At 35.8% G+C, this 21,201-nt stretch overlaps 1 protein-coding gene across 1 annotated transcript in view; it reads left to right on the plus strand.

The window, feature by feature from the left end:
- Window positions 1-21,201, plus strand: part of LYST (lysosomal trafficking regulator) — a 98,360-nt gene that overhangs the window by 23,952 nt on the left and 53,207 nt on the right. The window contains exons 8-21 of the mRNA XM_087718070.1: window positions 375-531; window positions 2,037-2,263; window positions 4,867-4,933; window positions 6,271-6,380; window positions 7,555-7,975; window positions 9,002-9,143; window positions 9,624-9,797; window positions 12,935-13,095; window positions 15,219-15,409; window positions 15,889-16,134; window positions 16,987-17,160; window positions 18,498-18,647; window positions 19,804-19,941; window positions 20,684-20,882. Coding sequence (XP_087574196.1) covers window positions 375-531; window positions 2,037-2,263; window positions 4,867-4,933; window positions 6,271-6,380; window positions 7,555-7,975; window positions 9,002-9,143; window positions 9,624-9,797; window positions 12,935-13,095; window positions 15,219-15,409; window positions 15,889-16,134; window positions 16,987-17,160; window positions 18,498-18,647; window positions 19,804-19,941; window positions 20,684-20,882 — 2,557 coding nt within the window. The remainder of the gene's footprint in view (window positions 1-374; window positions 532-2,036; window positions 2,264-4,866; window positions 4,934-6,270; window positions 6,381-7,554; window positions 7,976-9,001; window positions 9,144-9,623; window positions 9,798-12,934; window positions 13,096-15,218; window positions 15,410-15,888; window positions 16,135-16,986; window positions 17,161-18,497; window positions 18,648-19,803; window positions 19,942-20,683; window positions 20,883-21,201) is intronic.

Below are 21,201 nucleotides of genomic sequence, written 5' to 3' on the forward strand. Positions count from 1 at the left end.
TTTTGGGGGGGTGTTAAGTATGCAAAACAACTGGGCAAGCTAGGATGCATGGTGAACTAAAAGACTAAGCCAGAATGTGAATGTGAATTTCAAAAACCTACTAGTCTAAATGCTGCCTTCCCATTTATTTATTCTGCATTCCCCTGCATTTCTGTTTCGTCTGTTATATTCTTCGTACATTGAATGTAAAATATTAAGGAATGTATTACCTAATTGGAAGTGGGGGTTAGTATATTTAGACAGATATTTTCTATCCTATTTTACCTGTCAATATTTCAGCATAGTTTTCAGTGCTATGAAGTCTAGAATCTATGAAAATAGACGGTAGTCTAATTTCTAATTGCACATTTTAAACTTCTGTAATGTCATGTCAGACCCATCAGTCTGAGAAGGAGCCTGTATCTCGGCCTGATGATATATCTGAAGAAGCTGATGAATCACAATGCTATTGTTTTAAATTTTTTGCTGAAGAAAAAGGCTATGATGCTGATAGTGAAAGTAATTCAGATGACAATGAAAGCAAGGATGAAGGCAAGTACTTGAGCTCTGAGTAATCCCTTTTGCACTGAAATAGTAAATTGTAGAATATTTTTTCCATAGTTGATAATCCTAAGGTCCTTTAGGATATAGACCTGTTCAAGTGTTGTGTAACAGTTTTTAAAACTGACCCTATTAGACTTTCGCTCCTCCCACCTCCTAGTTCATCATTATAATTTGCTGTTTGAATCCCTGGAAAATTCTGTAATAATGTTATTAGGAAAAAATAGAAGCAGTTACATTATTTCTTCCATTCTTGTTTGCTTCATAATTTTGTCACTCAAGAATACAACTTGAGTTTTTATTTTTTGTTTATGGGAGCTCCATGTTATAATCCAGTGGTCCCCAAGCTTTCTAGCTTTGTGGACCGGTGGGGTGGGAGAAGAGTATATGGTTCTGTGTGACCTGCAGGTGTATGTGCTCACACATGCCATGGGCACTCATGTGTACCGTGAAACTCTGTTTATGCGAGCAGCGTAATCTCTGGTTACAAACTGGCTGTGGCCCAGAACCGGGCCATGGCCTGGGGTTGGAAACCTCCGTTACAAACCTTATGTGGTGTTTTTTTAGTACAATGCAACCCTTTATAAACTCTCACTCAAATTGACATAACAGGGTTTGTAAGCAGCATTATTAATGAAGACGTAAATAAATAAATAAAAAGCCATCAAAATAGTCAACCTATTGTCATGTAATGTACAATGCCTCTATATCTAATTAACTCCTTTTCTAAGGCCAGACATACATTGAATATGAGTGCATGTGATTTACCCTTCACATTTCACTGAGAGTATGCTACAAATGGATTTGGGACTTTGGACTGTGTAGAATATTTGATTTCTAGTCATCTATTCTATTGTCAAGTACTGTATTTTTCGGACTATAAGACACACCCTTTTCCCTCAAAAAAGAGGCTGAAAATCTGGGTGCATCTTATACACTGAATATAGCACATTTTTGCCTCCCGAAACCCCATGCCCTTCACCAAAATGGCCGTGCAGAGCCTGTAGGAGACTTTCAGAGTGCTCCTGGGGGCTGGGGAGGGCAGAAATGAGTGAAAAATGGGCCATTTTTTGCTCAATCCCCCCCCCCAGCCCCCAGGAGCACTCTATAAGCCTTCTAAAGGTTATGAATGCATTTTTTTTGACAAAAAGCCCGTTTTCATGAAAAATGGGCCTTTTTTTGCTTTTTGGGGGGCCTCCCCATCCCCCAGGAGCACTCTACAAGCCTCCTAAAGGCTATTCATGCCTTAAAAAAAAAACTGCGAAAACAGGCTGTTTTTGGGAGGTCTTCAGAGTGCAAAAACTTTTTTTAATTTGCCTCTTTAAAACCTTGGTGCGTCTTATACTCCAGTGTGTCTTATACTCTGAAAAATACGGTAATTAACATTATTGTTGGGTAGCAGGATAAGACTCTCACACACAAAAAGATGGGTAGGGCAAACAGACTCTGAATAATGGAATTTCTATATATAATGATGTGCCTCTTTTCCCCCCCAGGAACAGACATTAAAAGAGAGCAAGGATGTTTTGGCTACTGCAGTGTTCCTAATGATCTTGCTGAAAATATTATTCAAGGAGAATTGATATATCCTGAACTATGTATGCTGGAATTACATTTACTTTCTGTTGGCAGTCCGAGCCTAGATGTGCTCACTCATGTTTTCCACAGCTTCTTGAAAGTAGTCAGGCTAAAAGAAAAAAATGCAACATTACTAATGGAACAGGTATATATCCTTGTGGCTGGATTCACGCAACCCTGTGGCACAGACACAGCTTGATAAAATCCATCTATCCTAATCAAAGAAACCACATTATGGTAGTCTGGTTCAGAGTCTCTTAAGCATTAAAACCAACTTAACAAAATCTAGTTGCCCAAACAAAGAGAGTAATTTGCTTAATACAATGCCCCAGTTCACACAGCGTGCTACACTGCAAATTTGGAGGATTTGTGCTTGAAATTCAGTATTGCTGTCATAATTTGCATCTATTTTCCTTAGACAAGTTATCGACTTGTCCAAGCAAAATGGGAAGGAAAGCTTCTGGTGTTGTCAGGCAGGACTCTGGCTTTTCTCTCTACTTTGTTTGAATAAGCCAGCTGCCAAGTGAGTTCTGATTTTATATGTTTACCCTGTATGATTTGGACAGCCAATGCTGCATCGCTGTCACATTTATTCCTACTTTGCTTGGCTTGTCCAAGCAAATCAAGGGTGAATCTGGAGCATTGGTTTACAGATACTAAGCTGGATCACTGGGAGTACTTCCTCATGCTGCTGTAAAGAGCAGGCACCATTCCAAAATAGTAGAATTAAAAGTATGAGTGGCTATCTCAACTATAACAGATTTTAGAAATAATGCAAAACTCAACATTTTTCCTATTAGAAATATGGTTTAAAATTTGGTTGTTTTATTGTTTATTTCCAATGCATTGTTTTCTTTTATGAAGTGGGAAGAGCCTATCATTGTTTTATTTGCTAAATTAAAATTAAATAAAATTAAATAAAATTTATTAAAAGTATATTTCTTGCCCAAACTCTAAGCCTAGAGTTTTATTTTGGGAGGTCACACAAATTTATTAATTAAATTAATTAAAGGGGTCGCATCACTGCAAAATTTCAGAAGCCCAGTATTAAAACAATGATTGGCTTCTCACCACGTTCTGATCACAAACTATTTAATCCATTTTAATCCAGTTACGTTTTGGTTTATTTGAGGACATAGTTCAACATATTAGTGATGAAGAGTTTGATGCATAATACTTTACTTTAGAGACTGGCAGTAGGTTGTTTATGCTGTAAGAGTTGATGGAGAAATATTCTCTCTGTTGATGAGAACAAAAAAATAGCCTTGCAGTAACCATATTAAGCTGTAAAAAATTTCTGTCTTGGGCTAGCAGACACTCGTTTTCATTGTCTGACTTTCTATTTGCAAAAGATGTTCACTTCACATGGAGTATAAATTTTAGTTGAGGTTCTGTTTTCCACTGTATCTCCTGTTTTATCAGATGATGTGGATAATTTTTGTTTATTATTTTATACATGGTTTTAGTTATGGGTTATGTTGTGTTAAATTGTGAACATAGTTAGAATAGAAGATGACCTATAAGTTGTTTTTATATTCATATTTCTGTCTGTTAATATATTGCTTGGACAGAAGAAGCAAGAGAGATATTCCTACAAAGCCTAGAAAAGAGGGGAATCAATTGACAATTTGAGGAACCTTCAGCATTTCAACTAGAGGAAACCTTCAAGGAATCCTTATCCTAAGGCTTCCATATCTCACACAATTGTCATTTTCTGCCTTAAGAGAATAATTAGTTCCAATGACAAGGAAGGAATGTGTTAATCCAGGAATGGTTTGTTTCTGGAAGTGAGTCTTCTGGAACACTAAGTAATCCATTGTGTTCTAAATGTGTTCATAATGCTAATCCATGGGTTCCAGATCACAGATAACTTTTTTGTAGAGAGTTCACTTCCAAAAATTGAGACAGCATCTCTGAAATCAGGCTGTTCCAGACCTGAAATATCCCATGAAACAGTGGGATGTCATTCAAATACCAGGTTAATATTTGGTTTCAAATTCCTCCTCCTGCTAACTAGAAATGATTGCTACTGCTAGTTTAACTGTCACACCTGGCCTTAGGGAGGACTTAAAGCACATTTAAAGGAATTTTTTGTGTAAGGAGTCAAATGACAATGCACATTGTCTTATTGTTCAGTTGGATGGCTTTATTGTGTTGGGTAAACAAAGTCACTGCATGTCTATATAGAGATTCTCAATCATCCAGGTCATGGTTTCCAAAGGTGCTTTTTCCAAACATCTTCAAGGAAAAACAAAGTCCAGCTGCTTTTTGAAAAAGTACCTTTGGGAAGTCACTGCCCAGGCTTATATCATATCTAGTCATATACCCATCAACTTTACATTAAATAGCAACACAGACATTCTTAACAGGCATGGAAACAAGAGATTGGAAATAAATGTGGGAATAATGGATGAGGCCATTTGCTGTGAAAACACTGTGTTGATGGAGAATGTAGAATTTAGAGAAGAGGTGTGAACAAGAGCAAATTGTTTCACATGTTAGACATGTTTATATATCTAGACTACAGTCTCTGCATCTTATAACTTGGCAATGAGCTTGATAATGTGAAAACATAATTACGAACTTGAGGAAACAGGGCAATACAAAGGATTTAGTTAAAAATACATTGGGGCTGGGGTTGTTACTCATTTAGCTGTAACATATTGCTGGACAGTACTTCCCTATCACTGCTGGATATTTTATTAATTCATGATGAGTATAATTTATTTTATCTTGGTTGGTTTTTAGGGAGCTGTAAAGAGCCTTCTGGGAGGATTCCTCCATGTATTGACACAAACAGATTCCTGTTTTCATGGTGAGTTGTATATAAAAATTGATATTTCCTTTTGATTTGCTTTAACACTTGGCAGCTACTCTCATGTTCCTACTCAGTGACATATTTTCAATATATTCTAATATTGGTTTATGTGAGAGAGCATTACAGTAATAAAATAATTTCTTAATAAAATACTGAGATTTAATTGTGCTTTGTTTTGTTGGATTATATACAGCTTTTGTCTGTAAATGAGTATTTAATGTAACTTCATATTTGCCCCAGGATAATGATTAGATTGAGTGTAAACTGTCTTTCAAACTCTCTCCGTCTTGATCCATATTCTAATGGGTTTCAGAAGAGAACCAGTTTTAATCTTCAATTTTAAGAAAGATGTATAACCATGAGAGGGGAATCATCACTCTTAGGTAATAGCCTCTATTATATTAGGTACAGAATCAATAACATTTTGTATTGATTTTTTTCTGGTTTGATAAATCTCTTCAGATAAATAGGTAGATATTTTAAAACTCATATAAGGAAAATGAAATAAATGACACTAATTCAAGAAAATTGATTCGTATATATTGTCTTAATAATATATGATTTACTATATAAGCATGTGACTTCAGTTGCATGTCTTGACTGAAAAATTACATTTTGCAAAGATTATTTTACTTATTCTCTGGAAACTTTTGATTTTGCTTCAGTTCTACTTATTTTAGCATAGGTTTGGGTAGAGTATAGGTATGAAGCTATCTGGCTTTCCTCACAACATTGTTTAAGATAGAGGGTCTATTAGTATCTCCCTCGAGGCGGGGGAAGTATCTCAATCTATATCACATTTGAGGTGAAAACTAATATCACTTATGTAGTTCCACAAGCAAAAGATGCTGAATATAATATTTAGTATTATTTGTAGCTATTGGAAATTGCTTTGCCTTTGTTATTCCTAATATAACCCAAAGGGTTTAAAATGCATGTGCCCTTTTTTATGTCTTCACTATGGCACCATATTTGTTTACATTTTTACATTGCTATGGTGTGTGTGTGAAATCTTCTAGAGCAGCAAGTCTTTGCGCTTGTGATTACACACCACAAATTGTAGCAGTGAACAAACAGCAGATGGATATGAAGCAAGATACTTCTTCCTTAATCACAAGTCTATGAAGTTGTTTTCAGTTATTTCCTCTGATGTAAGGGGAAAAATATCTAGCATTGTAAGGATTGCTGTTGGGACAAATAAGAAAAGAAGCCTAGAAGCCACACTGAGTTGTTTATTAGATTAAATCTGTTGGATTGCATCCAATTTTTAACAGATTTAACAGAGTTTAGTATAATATGGAATAATATTTTAAAACCATGATTCTGCTTTTCAGAATGTCAGAAAATATTAGTGGATCTGCTGGTTTCTCTGATGAGCTCAAGCACATCTTCAGAAGAACTCACACTTCTTCTAAGGATCTTTTTAGAAAAAACACCTGCTACGGTAAGATTTTAACAATAAACGGAAGTACTTTGAATTGAAGTTAATTATTGATTTCATATCTGTGTTTTATTACTAAGATTGTCAAATTAGTATGTTATCCTTTAACTCGGGAATCCCCAACCCCTGGGCCGTGGCCTGGTGCCACGCCTCTGCCGTTTTGTAACCCAAGAGCACACCGACAGGCAAGTACACATGTGTGTGCAGCTCTACTTGTGTAAGCAGCATGTTTGTGCGCACTGCTCCATTTGTGCAAGTGGCACATTTGCACGCTCAGCTCCATTTATGCATGTGCCTGCCGCTTGCACAAATGGAGCTGCACACACATACCTGCTACCTGCACCACACCATCCCCGCTCCCCCCCACATCTGTTCGCCAAGTGAGAAAGGTTGGAAACCGCTGCTGTAACTGAAATATATTAATAGTTTGCATAGATTTGGGCAAAAAAAAAAAAATGTTAGAAATTTAGGGGAAAGTAGCCAGGGAAGATAATTTGATGGTTTGAAAATAGTGCTGTTTTAAGATTATTATTATAGTTTATGTTTGTTTCTTTGGCTGCATGGGTAAAGACCAATGATGGGAAGATAGCACATAGGTAAATCCCAGACATTCATTCACTGAACAGCAAACTGGCGAGTTCACTTCTTACTATACTTTCTAGATTTGCAGGATATCCTCTGTTTACCCTGCCATGCTTTTCTTCTGGGCAAGACAGTCCATATAGGGTTTATATGGCAATATCCATCTAGTACAGTGGTTCTCAATCTTCTTCACCACGGACTCGCTTTAAATACATTTTGTGGTCATGGGCCATGGCCATGGACCACAAGATTTAATTCAATATTTAAATAATAACATTTTTTCAAGCCTTAGTGGACCCCCCTGTGATGACATCATGGCCCTCTAGGGGTCCATCTACCACAGGTTGAGAACCACTGACCTATTGTTTTATTTTCTCAGAATGCCTCTGTATTCTGTCTGAAGTTCAGAAGCTCTGTTAGAAATAGATTATGCTTGAGGGTTGTACTTAATTTTGTAGTATGCGTCTATTAATTTCTTTAAAAAAACTTTTTAGAAAGTGAGCAGGAGCTATCAGCAAGCACATTGATACTCATAAGTGTTGCCAAATATGTGGTATGATGACCCTTTGTTAATTATTTTGTTCATTTCTTTTAGGGTATCCTCCTTAAAGGAATCCTAAAGATTTTAGAGGCAAATACCAGGATGAGGCCTTTACAGCATATCGTATTTCCTTTGCACCAATTTCTAAGTTTAGGAAGCAGCCCTTGCCAAAAATCAGCCCCTACATTCGGCAGCAAAACTGTAGCATTACTAAGGCGAGCAAAATTAGTCCAGTCAAAGAAAGAACCAGAGGGTGAGAGTTTGCCACACCATCTTCTCTCTCCATGGCATGTGGCTCCAATCCATTTACCTCTGGTGGGACAAAACTGTTGGCCACATATGTCTGAAGGATTCAGTATCTCGTTGTGGTTTAGCGCTGAATGTATTCCCAGAGGAAGCAGCTCCTTGGAGAAAGGCAAAAAAATGAAAAGAAGGAGCAAGTCACTAATATCACATGAAAGTTTTGATGAAGCAGGTAAGTCACACATGTAAAGCTGTGGAAATTATTAAAATTGACTGTTCCTCTGAGTGTTGAAGAGAATTAAACATTAAAACATTAAAACAATTATAAACTGCCAAAAACACAATATGTACTAAAAGAAAAAGAAATAGCATCCAAATGTGAAAAAAATTCAAAATAATGACAAGTGTCTATACCTTCCATACTTCCATCTCATTCTTGGGCAGACAGACAGACCTTAAGCACCTTCTGGAAGGTCAAAAGGCTCAGGGTAAATCCATTCTCAGGTGGTAAGGTATTTCAGAGGACAGGTACCATACAAAAAAGGCTCATTTTCTGGGTCCCACAAAATGACAGGGACATTTGCTTAATTTTATTTATTGCTTATTAATTTTGATGAGGGCTAAGATTAAGTTCTGTTATAACATTATTAGCTTTGAGGAAGCTAATTTTGGCACGGTTAGACTTTTTAATCAGTTTTTTGATGTATTTGTACTTAGTGATGTAAAGATTTAAATTATTGGTACAAAAAACAAAGCATTTCATTTTTGCTCAAAACCAGTTAATTGTAACTTTAAGTTAATACTTTTAATATTTTCATATATCACTGCCATTTGATCTGCTTGTTCTTTAATATTTTTCACAATTTTAATTTGATGTACTCTTTCTAAATCAGTTTGGATGAGGGTGTAAAAGTATAATTGGCCTTGCTTTGGAGGCATTCTCATTTTTTTTAATTGGCTCCCATTTTAAAATTTACATATATACTGTATATTTTAATACTTAGTAAAAAAAACACTGCAATAATTTCATTCTTTGTTACTTATACAATTGTTACGTTGTTACTTATACAGCTGTTGTAAACTTGTCTTAATTTTATCCAAATTATGAGAAATACGAAATGAAATGCTCCTGTGCATAATCCTTCTGCATGTCTATAAGTTAAATTTAAAAATAAACCAAAGTTCCAGATTCTTCTCTTTTGTGGAATGATATTCTGATTAATGATACGCTTGGTTTTATCATTGTTATGTGTTACAGAAGAAAGCAAACCTGGATTTGATTACCTCAATTTGGGAGACAAACTTCTTGAAGATGGCTACCTTCATATATTTTCACTGGGCTCCAAAGCATTGATGATACAAGTCTGGGCTAATGTGAACTCAGGAGCTTTCACATTTCGGTACCATTATCTTGTTTTAGAGATGAAAAACATGCATTTGAACAGATTATTTATGCCTTTTATCATCAGGGATTTGCTACAACATCCAATGAAATGTTGCCATGTTCTGTACTTTTATGTACTCTGATTTTATCATATTGCATCGAGTTCAAACAATGAGTCAAGCACAATGTGTAAAATGATATTTCTGCTCAATCAATTTAAGTGGTTGCATTTGTGTTTTACTTGCCCTAGAAATCAGTTGGATGAAAATAGTGTTTTATAACATTAAAAATGTTGCATATACAATAGAGCTGCAGCTTCTAGAAAAATATGTTGGTCCATTGTTAAAGTGTATATCAGACTCCTGTGTTATGCCTTGATCAATAAAGCACATGATAGAACAACATAAGCAAAGTAGTATTGGGAAAGGGGTAACATATATTTTGAAAGATATTTTGATAAATTTTTAGTGATTTTTCTCTTTTTTTATTTTCATAGTATGTGTATGGATCCAAATGATGAAATGAAAGCTGGATTATTAGCACAAGCTGAAACACCAGAGAATACCTTCCTTGTAGGCAAATGGCAGCATTTGGCACTAACCTACATTGAACAACCAGAAAAAAAGAAAAATATCCATGGAACTCTCTCTCTATGGATTTGTGGTCAGAGGTATGCTCTCCCAAGATTATAAATAATATACAGGTAGTTCTCAATTTACGACCACAATTGAACCCAAAATTTATGTTGTTTAGTGAGAAAATTGTAAAGGCAGTTTTGCCCCATCTCATGACTTTTTGCCACACTTGTTAAATGAATCATTGTAGTTCTTAATTTAGTAACACGGTTATTAAGCGAATCTGGATTTCCCATTGACTTTGTTTGTCAGAAGGTCGCAAAAGGGGATCACATGACTGGGACACTGCAACCATCATAGGTATAAACCAATTGCCAAGCAATGTAAACCATGAAACTATGGGGATGCTTCAATGGTCATAAATGAGAAAAATGGTCATAAGTCACTTTTTCCAGTGCTTCTGTATCTTAGAACTGTCACTAAATGAAATATTGTAAGTCAAGGACTACCTGTATACGTATAACTAAGGAGATCATGGGAAGCCTTGTCTATTCTTTTAAGATCTGAGTAAACAATAACATTTTCTTTGAAAAGGTTTTGCTTCTCATTCAAAAAGCTTTGAAGAAGTGAAGAAGCTTCATGGATGAGAAGCAAAATGTTTCCAAAGAAACACCCCAAAAGTCTAGTGGTCTTTTGGAAAAAGCATCTTTGGAGCAACCATGACCTGGATGAGTGAGGATCACCAACTTTTCAAATGGTTTATAATTCTACAGGTCTTCAGTAAAGGTTTGTTGACATTTAGACAGGGGAATATATTCCTCTCATAAAGAGGAATCATTCATCTCTGTCAACCATGGACCTGATTTAATCAACCAAGGGACAAGAGATGAGGTCCTCAACTTTCCACATTCCACATTTTCAAGAGTCACAAACTGATGAGATTGGGACCTGCTGTAATTCTGACAGCTCCAATGCAATTTGTTTAGGACATGCCATTATATGTTATATTTCCTGTTCTCTGCTTTCTTGGTAAAGGGAATGCTGTACAGTACAATAAATTGCTTATTCTGTATAGCAGCAATGGACTCAGAGCAGTAACCTACTTTCACTAGTTGCAGAGTTAAGTGTTCAGATTCTGAGTACTGATGTACTCCATACACAGTCTGATCTATCGAGAGTCTCTCCACTGGCACTTGGAGCACTATTCGGTCTGTTTCCCTGGTAAATCAAGGTAATGATTTGGCTCCATGAAAAGGAAGAGATTCTTAACAGGATTAGCAATAGCAATAGCAATAGCAGTAGACTTATATACCGCTTCATAGGCCTTTCAGGCCTCTCTAAGCGGTTTACAGAGAGTCAGCATATTGCCCCCAACAATCTGGGTCCTCATTTTACCCACCTCGCAAGGATGGAAGGCTGAGTCAACCCTGAGCCGGTGAGATTTGAACCGCTGACCTGCTGATCTAGCAGTAGCCTGCAGTGCTGCATTTAACCACTGCGCCACCTTGGCTTGTGGGCATTGGCATTGAAGGTAGTCAATGACTGCCTTAAGCAATGTCCTATTGCAGTTACAATGGTGATGAAAAAGTAACTGTGTCAAATGCATGCATTTGAAGTCTCTCTGTGTCAGTCACATATCATGTCACCATTACTACAGTCAATTATTACTTGTTGTCCTGTGCCTGATCTGTTCCCAACTCCACTCAGCATGGAGAAATGTGTTGATGAGAATTCACTGCTGCCAACTCGCCACGGCCAACTCTCAGCGGGACAACTCACCACAGCCAGATCACCATGGGGCAACTCACTGCAGGACATGAGTTACACTAATATTTAAAAAAATGGTGGAATAAAACCATTAAAGGAAGGATACAAAAGGAGTGACAAAATGAAATATGAATGACAAAAAATAAAATATTTTTTAATTTATTTTAAATTTTTAAATTTTCCTGCATTGAATTATCATCCCATGGCACGTTAGCTGTGGCTGTGTCCTGCAGCGAGTTGGCTGTGTCAAGTTATCCCATTCCATGGAGAAATTGCCTAAAGAAGCAATCTCTTCCTGAGCTGCTTTTTCTTGCAGTACTTCCCTAAAAAGTAGAGACTGCAAATTAACAGCGTTATGATTTTCGATCGTTAATTAGAACTGCAGCTGCTGCCTGAAATTGGCCAGATCTTTAGCACACCAGGCAAACAGCAGCAGGCACAGGTACATTCCTTTCAGCGTGTATTCTCCATTGTGTGCCTGCTTACTTTCTTGTAATCCCTTCCTCTCTCTAATGAATATAAACACAAATATCAATTATTTTTCTTGCTAACTATTCGGTTACAAAGACTGGTGGAGTGGAGGAAAAAGGGCTGTAAGATTTTACCCAATTTCCTCTTGAACCGAGTTCCCAAAACCCTTCCCTGTGTTTTGGGTTCACTGGCTGTTTGGGATCCTATCCTTCTAATGCTGTAAAGTGAAGAGAAAACGGAAGTAAAATTGTAAGCACAAACAAAGTCAAAGTGGTTTTTCATTTAGCAACTCCTTCGCTTAATGACCAAATTGCTAATCCACAACAGGCAAAATGAAAAATTCTTGAAATGCATTTAGGAAACCACGAGGTGCTTGGATGGATAAATGCAAAGTAGCTCTTTCGTGTACTTCACTGAGAATTGTTCTTTGGCAGAAGACATTTAAAACCTTTTTCATATTTTAATGAGATTGATATAAATTAGCTCATTATTTAGTGGTTCATCAGTCAGAATTGGGGATTAATAGGAAATGTTACTGAAGTGATTGAAACTGCAGGTTCAGGTAAATGTTATTTCCATGTCATTAACTGCATAATGCAGGGGAAATTTAAGAGATAATGATGAAAGGTATCCTTGAAAGGATGCCTGTATCCTCAGTTTGTTTGAAACTAGAATGTGGAATTGCTGCCAAATCCCTACTGCTACATGTGGGACACTTGAATAGAAGCAGAAAAGCGAAATTTACTGACGCGGATTACAGCAATCACAACCCTCTAAGGCAGAAAAGAAAGGAATAGATGGGACTGTTGGACAGCACTTCAAATTTTCTTAAATCTCTTGCTACTTCTGTTAATGGATGATAGAGAATAAATAACATAAAGCTCTTACTATCTTTTTTCCTCAGTAAAAATGTTTAGGACATATAAAAAGCAATATTTATTTATTTATTTATTTATTTATTTATTTATTTATTATTTCTCTTTATTGCTTTTAGAAAACCTGACATTTGTTTAGATTATACACTTCCAAGAAAAATGAGTTTGTCATCCGACTGTAATAAGACCTTCTGTATGACAGGCCATTATACATCATCCCAAGATGATTTTTTGCAGTTGACTGGGAGGTGGAGCCTTGGGAATTTGCTTCTCTTCAATGGTATGTTATAATTTTTGCTCTTTATAAACTGCTTCTTATCTTGTCCCGAATTTGTGCCTTCTATTGCAATTGGTTTTAAGGCTTATTTACAGGAATAGAATAGAAATAGGAATAGAATAGAATAGAATTCTTTATGGTCCAAGTGTGATTGGACTCACAAGGAATTTGTCTTTGGTGCATATGCTCTCAGTGTACATAAAAGAAAAGATACATGTTGCTTTATTATAAATTTAGAGTGTATAAAATCAGGCAAGCCATTAAAAGAAAGAAAGGAAGAATACAGAGAAAAGCAACAAAGATGATTAGGGCTCCACCAATGGAAGTTTTTAAGAAGAGATTGGACAACAGTTTCTCCGCAATGGTATAGGGTTTCCTGCCTGAGCAGAGGGTTGGTCTAGAAGACCTCCAAGGTCTCTTCCAACTCTGTTGTTCTGTTCTGTGATTCTGTTATTATTAGTTGTCCCAGAAATCTTAAGAACTTGATTTTATCAAATAGTTATAATAACGTTACAAAAAGTTATAAATGCAGACCAGTTAATTTTAGCCATGCTTTAAAAAAAGTAGAATAGCCTTTTAAGCAGCAAACTTTAAGGAAATAAATTTATAGCTATTCATTTATAGCTCTGTTTTCTTTGGCAAGACAACAGGGTTCCCTTGAATGTTCTGGCTTCTCAGTCCCTTGCCCCAGAATGTTCAAGCTTCTCAATCCTTTCCTTAGACATCTTTAAATGTATCACCTCTGGAAATATTCTGTGCCACTTGATGGGAAGAAACTGTAGGCATACAATGTTTGCATGTTCTGATTTTCCTGGAGCAATAGTTGTGGAAAGTGGTACTAAGCAGCATTTCACAGCAATAAAGGCCTCTGGAGTTCCCAATACTTGTCAATATCTACCTGATATTACTGGGAGAAGTCTTCTGAGGATCTGAATCAGTAGTGGGTTCCATATTAAGACTCAGGTTTTCAGTGTGGGAAAACACTTTTGGATATTCAGTTCATCTGAAATGTTTTTATCCAGCTCTGGCTATGTCAGCAACTGTACTTTATTTCTAGAGAAAGGAAATCTAGTGTTGTAATATAACGTTTGAAAAGCACTTGGAAATGTCCCAAAAGTTACAAGGCAGAACTCTGCTTGCAAAGAAAATATTTGAAGGACTGCTTTTCAACCTGAAAAAGTACTAAGATCAGCTCTCCTCCATCCCAGTGTCAGGTATAAGATTTATTGCAGCATGCAAGATAACTACATGATTTGCTTAGGCTATGAAATTTCTTAAATGGGAAAGTCATCCTTCCTGCTCTGTGAAGATTTTCTATTACTTTATTAAAACTTTTCAGCATTTAGCCTCATGAGTGCTCAACATATTTATGCTCCTGTGTATATCTGTAAAGAATTAGCTGCAGTTCATTTAGGATTTAAAAAAAAATCTTATATATTTTAATGAACCACCTCAAAAGCTTTTTTCCATCCTAGAAATAGAAAAGCAGCAGGATATGAGTTTTCTTAAGAAAATAAAATAAAGGGCTGCTTTTTTGAAAATGGCTGACAAACAGTGATACCAAAGAAAATCATCAGGGGAAAGCTTCTGGATGAGATCATGAGTTTCTCCCAGGGTCACCATGGCATTACGGAGGAAATGTAATGTTTTTGTTCTTATAATTTTACTATAGGGAGTTTTGCAAGCATCTGAGAGCTGCGTCTATTCAGTGTTTAATTCCTCATTATCTTCCTTCAATGAAGCTTGAACTTGTTCTTTTACATCGTTGATAAAAACTTCAATTATAATTCAGGCTCATGTTCATATTACATTGTGCATTATATTTATTCATCTGGAATAATATAAGAAGCAACATAATTATTAGCCTGTAACAGATGGATTTCAACCCCTGTACTTGTTATGAGTACACTTATTTTGAACACTGTATGTCTTGGAGTGTGCTGTGACTAAGCCACTTTACTTTCTTAAATGCTTCTTATGTTGCCCATGTAGGAAGTTTATATACAGTAATCTTTTATGCTGACTTAGGAACTCAGTTATAGTATTAATTCCACATTAATATAAATTTATGTATATGAAACAACATGTATTAAAACACAGTGTGTGGTGTGTTTGTCTTTCTGTAGGTGCAACCGTTGGTCCCAAAGAGGCATTTTATCTTTATGTTTGTGGGCCAGATTTCACGTCTGTAATGCCATGTAAATACGGCAAGTCAATACCTAATTACTCCAAATATATAGATAAAGAGATTCTACAGTGTGAACAAATCAAAGAACTTCTGTTGACCAAAAAAGAAGTAGACACTGCGCCTTTAATTGTACGTTTGTAATCCTGGTACTTGTTATCTTTCGTATGGCAATTTAGGTTAAGGCACCACTGCAAAAGATCCATCATGAGAAATGAAGTTGAATCAAATGGAATATGTATTTATGAAACAGCAAATACATTTTATTACCTGTTTTGGATTACTTTATTTTTGTTTGATTTCGGACGTCCTAAACATCTCAATTTAGAATATGTGTCAGAATGAAATTTTAGATAGCGTAGAGAAAAAAGTACTCCTTATGTCTCTTAACTGTCATCAAGAAGTCTGGGTGTGAGAAGGTCTATATTTCATAAGAAGTCCTGATTTCCCATCTTGGACATTACCTACCCTGGTCCCAGATCTGAAGATGCAAAAACTTGTATAAATGAAAAAGGATGGTAGAATGAAATATTACATGCATTTTTCTAACAACTTAATCCTATTAATCTTCCACAGGTTCTCCTTCTTAAATGTTGTCTATTATATTTCAGGAAAACCTTGCTACAGTATACACCACTTGCTGCCCTGGTTACTACACAATCTATGAGCCAGTAATCAGACTTAAAGGTCAAGCGAAAACCATTTCTTCTCAAAGACCTTTCAGTTCAAAAGAAGTACAAAGCAATTTATCAGATCCTCATTATCTGAAAATGCTGCAGCCTGCTGTATACAAAGGTCTCCAAGGCATTCTTCATGAGATTGGTGGAATTGGGTCGTTTGTCTTCCTATTTGCCAGAGTAAGATGTTAAAAACATTACATAGTATATTTATGGTAGGCCTTCAGGGTTTTTGCTATTGTTGTTGTATGGGAATCAGTATAAAAAGAGCATTCCATAGGAATTAGTGATCTAGAAATTAAACTTAACATTGCTCTTTTGCTGTAAGGTAAAAATGACATGGAATCCTCACATTGTGGGTTCTATTTTTGTGTATTTATCCTGCCGTGATCTAGCATGATAATGGGTTGACATCACTGCGGTGAGTATGGAAGAGGAATGACCAGTTTGTCAGAGCATTAATTTAAACAAACCCAAACAATCCTTTAAAAAATAAAGCAGTATTACGTATGTGTTAGATTTCTATCCCACCTTCCTTGCAAGCACTGCATTGGTACACATAGTTCTCCCCCCCCCCCCCCGAGAAACAGACTTGGGATATGAGACCGAGACAACCCAAAATAACCTACCAAGTTTGCAGCACTGAGGGTGAACTTGAAATTGAGTCTCTCTTTTCCTAGACATGTTGGTCAGTGACCATAATAAAGTTAGTAATAGGAGTATCTATTTTAAAGTCTTTATAACTTATTTGGGGCTCTCGGGATTCTCTGAACAGCTCTGTAAATGGTGACTATTTAAGTATTATTTCTTATGTTAAATGCCCCATTTCAAGAGTGCATTGTGCAGGTTTCATTACAAAACAATCCATCTGATGAAGTTATTCGTGCATCACTTCTTTTGATAAAATGAATGTTTGCAAGTAAAATATATACCATAGATTTTTAGTAAATAAAATTAGCTGCAACTTGTACGGCAAATCGCAGTTTGTCAAAAACGCTTCTTTTCTTCAATGACACACTGGTTTATTTTTAGGTTGTAGAGATCAGCAGTTGTGAAGAAACACAAGCTTTAGCTCTGAAAATTATCCTTGTTTTAACAAAACACAATCAGCAGAGAATACATGAGTTAGAAAACTGCAATGGTTATTCAATGATTCATCAGGTGTTGATAAAGTCAAAGTGTATTGTTGGATTTCACATTTTGCAGGTAAGATTTGGTACTGAAACATTCCCTTTTCCAGTTAGTAAGATAACCTATTTATTTATTTGTTAAATTTATTTGCTGGCCATTTCGCTTTGGGGCTATTCTGGGCAGCTTACACCAATGAAAAGGTAAAAAATGAAAATGTAACAATAGCAAGGGAACAAAACAATTAAAAAAAAGAGTGGAAGTACAATAATATGAAATTAAAAAGATGGGCGGAGGAGGAGCAGGAAGTGTGGGGATGTGTGTGTGATAGAGGCAGCTAGATAAACCAATAATAATAATGATAATAATAATAATAATAATTATTATTATTATTCAAATAATTATTATAATAATTATTATACACATACTCAGCTGCTGTAAAAAAATCGCGCAGACTGATTATAAATTGCGGCACAATTCAGTAGCACAAATGATCCATTGGAATTTGTGCAAAAATTATAATATTAAAACAGCAACAAACTGGTGGGAACATCAGCCTGAAAAAGTCACAGAAAATCAGATGGTCAAGATCTTGTGGGATTTCCGTATACAAACCGACAAAATACTGGCGCATAATACACCAGACATCACACTGGTTGAGAAAAATAAGGTCACAATCATAGACATCGCAATACCAGGTGATAGCAGGGTCGCCGAGAAGGAACATGAAAAAATCGCAAGATACCAGGACTTAAAAATCGAAATTCAACGACTATGGCACAAACCAGCAGTGGTAATTCCAGTGGTAATTGGCACACTGGGTGCTATTCCAAAAGCACTGGAATTACATTTAAAACAGTTAAAAATTGACAAAATCACCATCAGTCAAATGCAAAAAGCCGCACTGCTTGGATCTGCACGCATATTGCGAAAATACGTTACGACGTCCTAGGCCCCTGGGTGGGGCCCGACTAGTAACCAATGCCAAATCCGGCGAAACAACTGGCCGCTGTGATACAATTGTATAATAATAATAATAATAATAATAATAATAATAATAATAATAATAATAATAATAATAATAATACAGTTTTCATAAATTATTTTTCTGACTTTGAACTCTTGGGATTTGTATCAGCAAAGACACATAGTATATTATATTAATCTTATAGTATATTATATCAATCTATGCTTTATCACTAAAATAAATTATTCAGCCAGACAAACATCATATTAGATTTAGAGCTAAACCTATAATATAAGTTCAATAGCCAACAATTATTATAATTTGTGTTTGAGTTTGTAATCTTTGAAAATAAATATCTCGAGTACTAGTGATGCAGTATAGTGTATGCCCAAATTCTGAAAGGTGTTTTAAAATGTTTTCAATTTTAAATGTTTTTATACTTTGAAAGACTCTTCTTGAAGGATGCTGTAATGAGAAAATAATTCATCAAGATGACAATGGACAATTCATGCTTGATGTGGAATCCAGAGCAATAATCCAGGATATAAAATTGTTGGAAGAGATACTGTTTGATTGGAAGATATGGTCTAAAGCTCAGGTAGGTTGCACTAATCAGAAAACAACTGCTTTGTAACATGGTAAAATATTACTGTGCCCAAGATAAAATGTATCTTTATTCTGTCCACAGAAAATAATTATTAGAAAGAAAGATGACCTTCTGTTGGTCATTCCCCTTGTCGCCGATATTTAATCAATCTCTTAAAACTATAATTGCCCATGGGAACTTAATTTATACAGAAGTAGACATAAATTCCAGTTGAGAAAACACTTCTATGGTATATTCAGTCTTTGTTCCCCTCTGTTACTCCTTGGCTATGTTAGCTAATTCAGTGCCATCTGCCTTTAGACTCACAGGATGCAATTTTGTAATGGAATGGAAAGGCTTTTTGTAAAGGTATCCATCACTTGATACCCCAGTAGTTCAACGGTCTTGGCTTCTTGAAACAACCCATGCATCAGGCCCCATTTACACCCTTAACCTGCTAGGAACTTTCAGCTTCCCAGGGCAGATAAGCATATGGGAGTCCATGGCTTAAATATCTAAAAAACAGAGGTAATTTCTGAGCCAAAGGTGCTTTTCTAAAAGGCAACAGGACTTTCGTGATTTTTTTTCTTTTGAAAACGTTTTGTTTCTCATTAAGAACTGAAGAAGCTTCTTGGATGAGAAGTGAAATATTTTCAAAGGGAAAAAACCCCAAAAAAGTCCAGTTGCCTTTTGGAAAAGCACATTTGGGACAACCATGACATGGATGATTGAGAATATCCATAGACATAATTGGCTGAGGTTCTCCATTCTTTTATAAATGTTGCAATAGTAAATTGTGCATTTGTCAGGAGATGGGAGAAATTTATTATCTGTTTTCTTCATTAACAGCAGACAAATGACAAAGAGAAAAAGTTCCTTGTTTGCATGTAGAATGCAGGCTCATGCATCCCTTGAGGCCTTGTATGCAGCCTCTCCAAAAATTGTTGCCAAATGGCAATAAGGACATATATAAATATTGTTCTAATTCTAGGACATAAAATTGTGAAAAGCAGCTCCATGATCATAAAATTGCACACACTTGTATATAGTTTTGGTTTTTTTGCATCAAAGTAAAATTTCCGCTTTTAGTACAGTTTTTAAGGTAACTTGCTTTTAACTTTATTGATTTTTCTGTCTGCTTATGTTATTCCTCTTTTGTTCTGTTTAGCAAGGTGTGTGGAAAACACTGTTATCAGCTTTAGAAACACTTATCCAAGATAATCACTGGCAACAGCTGTTTAACATTAAACAACTTCTTAAAGCTCAAGTTGTGCATCATTTCTTGAGGACATGTCAAGTTCTGCAGGTACCGTGCCATTTTTTATTTGAATATAATTTTAAATCTGTGAGATTGCCCTATCTCTCTCAGCTTTTAATAATGCTTTTCTATTTTTTACCCCATATATTACAAATGACAAGTAGCTAGAATGCCATTATAAGCAGAAATTGTTGACTATTGAAATATATCCTTATTTTCCAACTCACTTTATTACTGCTAGTCTATGTGGCAAATACCTTGTATGCTGTTGCTTTGCTACTGGCACATCATCATGAGGATGGAGGGCAAGAATCATCAAAAGCTGTTAGTTTTGCAAGTCCTTTGGTCCCTCAGATCCAATTCTTTGGAACAGTGGGAGGAAGCTTTTTAGAGAGTTTATTGCTACACTTGTGCAGTGTATTGTCAGGTAATATTGACCATAATTGTTGAGAATTGTGATTGCTATCCAATTTCCTTATAAATTACCTTATATATCTGGATTTTTAATTGACAAGCAGATGTAATCCAATATACTAGAGAGAAAAACATATTCACTTTAAAGTTTTGCAACATTTTCAAGAAAAGATGTATTGTAACAGCATGATGCAACCTCTCTTGTTCTCTACCTACATATTTTCAAGGAATATGATTAAAACATAAAGTTAAGGAAAACGCTATCATCAGGTATAATATTTTACTCTGAGTTTACCCTTGGATAAACTATGAAATGCAATACTAATTTTGTAGGAAAATATTTTCAGCTTTTTGCCTATATTTCTCTCTTTCTCAGGAACACAAAGAAGAACATTTCACATCTATTCCTTCAGAAGTTTGTACTTCATTTGTGAAAATAATTGAAGAAGTGCTTGGATCTCCACCAGATCTGGAACTGCTGACCCTGATCTTCAATTTCCTTGTAGCAGTTCACCCTGCTACCAACACATATGTTTGTCACAATCCCAGAGATTTCTATTTTTCCTTGCATATAGGTAGATGAACTATAACATTTGTTATAACAGGAAATGACAGTTTTGCAGTAGAGGCTTTTAGGCACCCAACATAATTTTTGCCTTCTTTCCTTTACAAGATCTGATCTGTCAAGTCTTCTAACCCTCCAAAGCATTTTTGTGGTAGAAAGGTCTGCAAGAATCTATTGTATAAAAGCATGCTGTTCCATTGAGAAAGACACTAGTACAGTGGTTCTCAACCTTCCCAATGCTGCAACCCTTTAATACAGTTCCTCATGTTGTGGTGACCCCCAACCATAAAATTGGTGTCTCGGTTCCTAAGACCATTGAAAATATGTGT

Source organism: Thamnophis sirtalis, unplaced genomic scaffold, assembly GCF_051295495.1.
Source record: "Thamnophis sirtalis isolate CommonGarterSnake01/CBP01778 unplaced genomic scaffold, rThaSir2_p1.2 scaffold_6, whole genome shotgun sequence".
Lineage (NCBI taxonomy): Eukaryota > Metazoa > Chordata > Lepidosauria > Squamata > Natricidae > Thamnophis > Thamnophis sirtalis.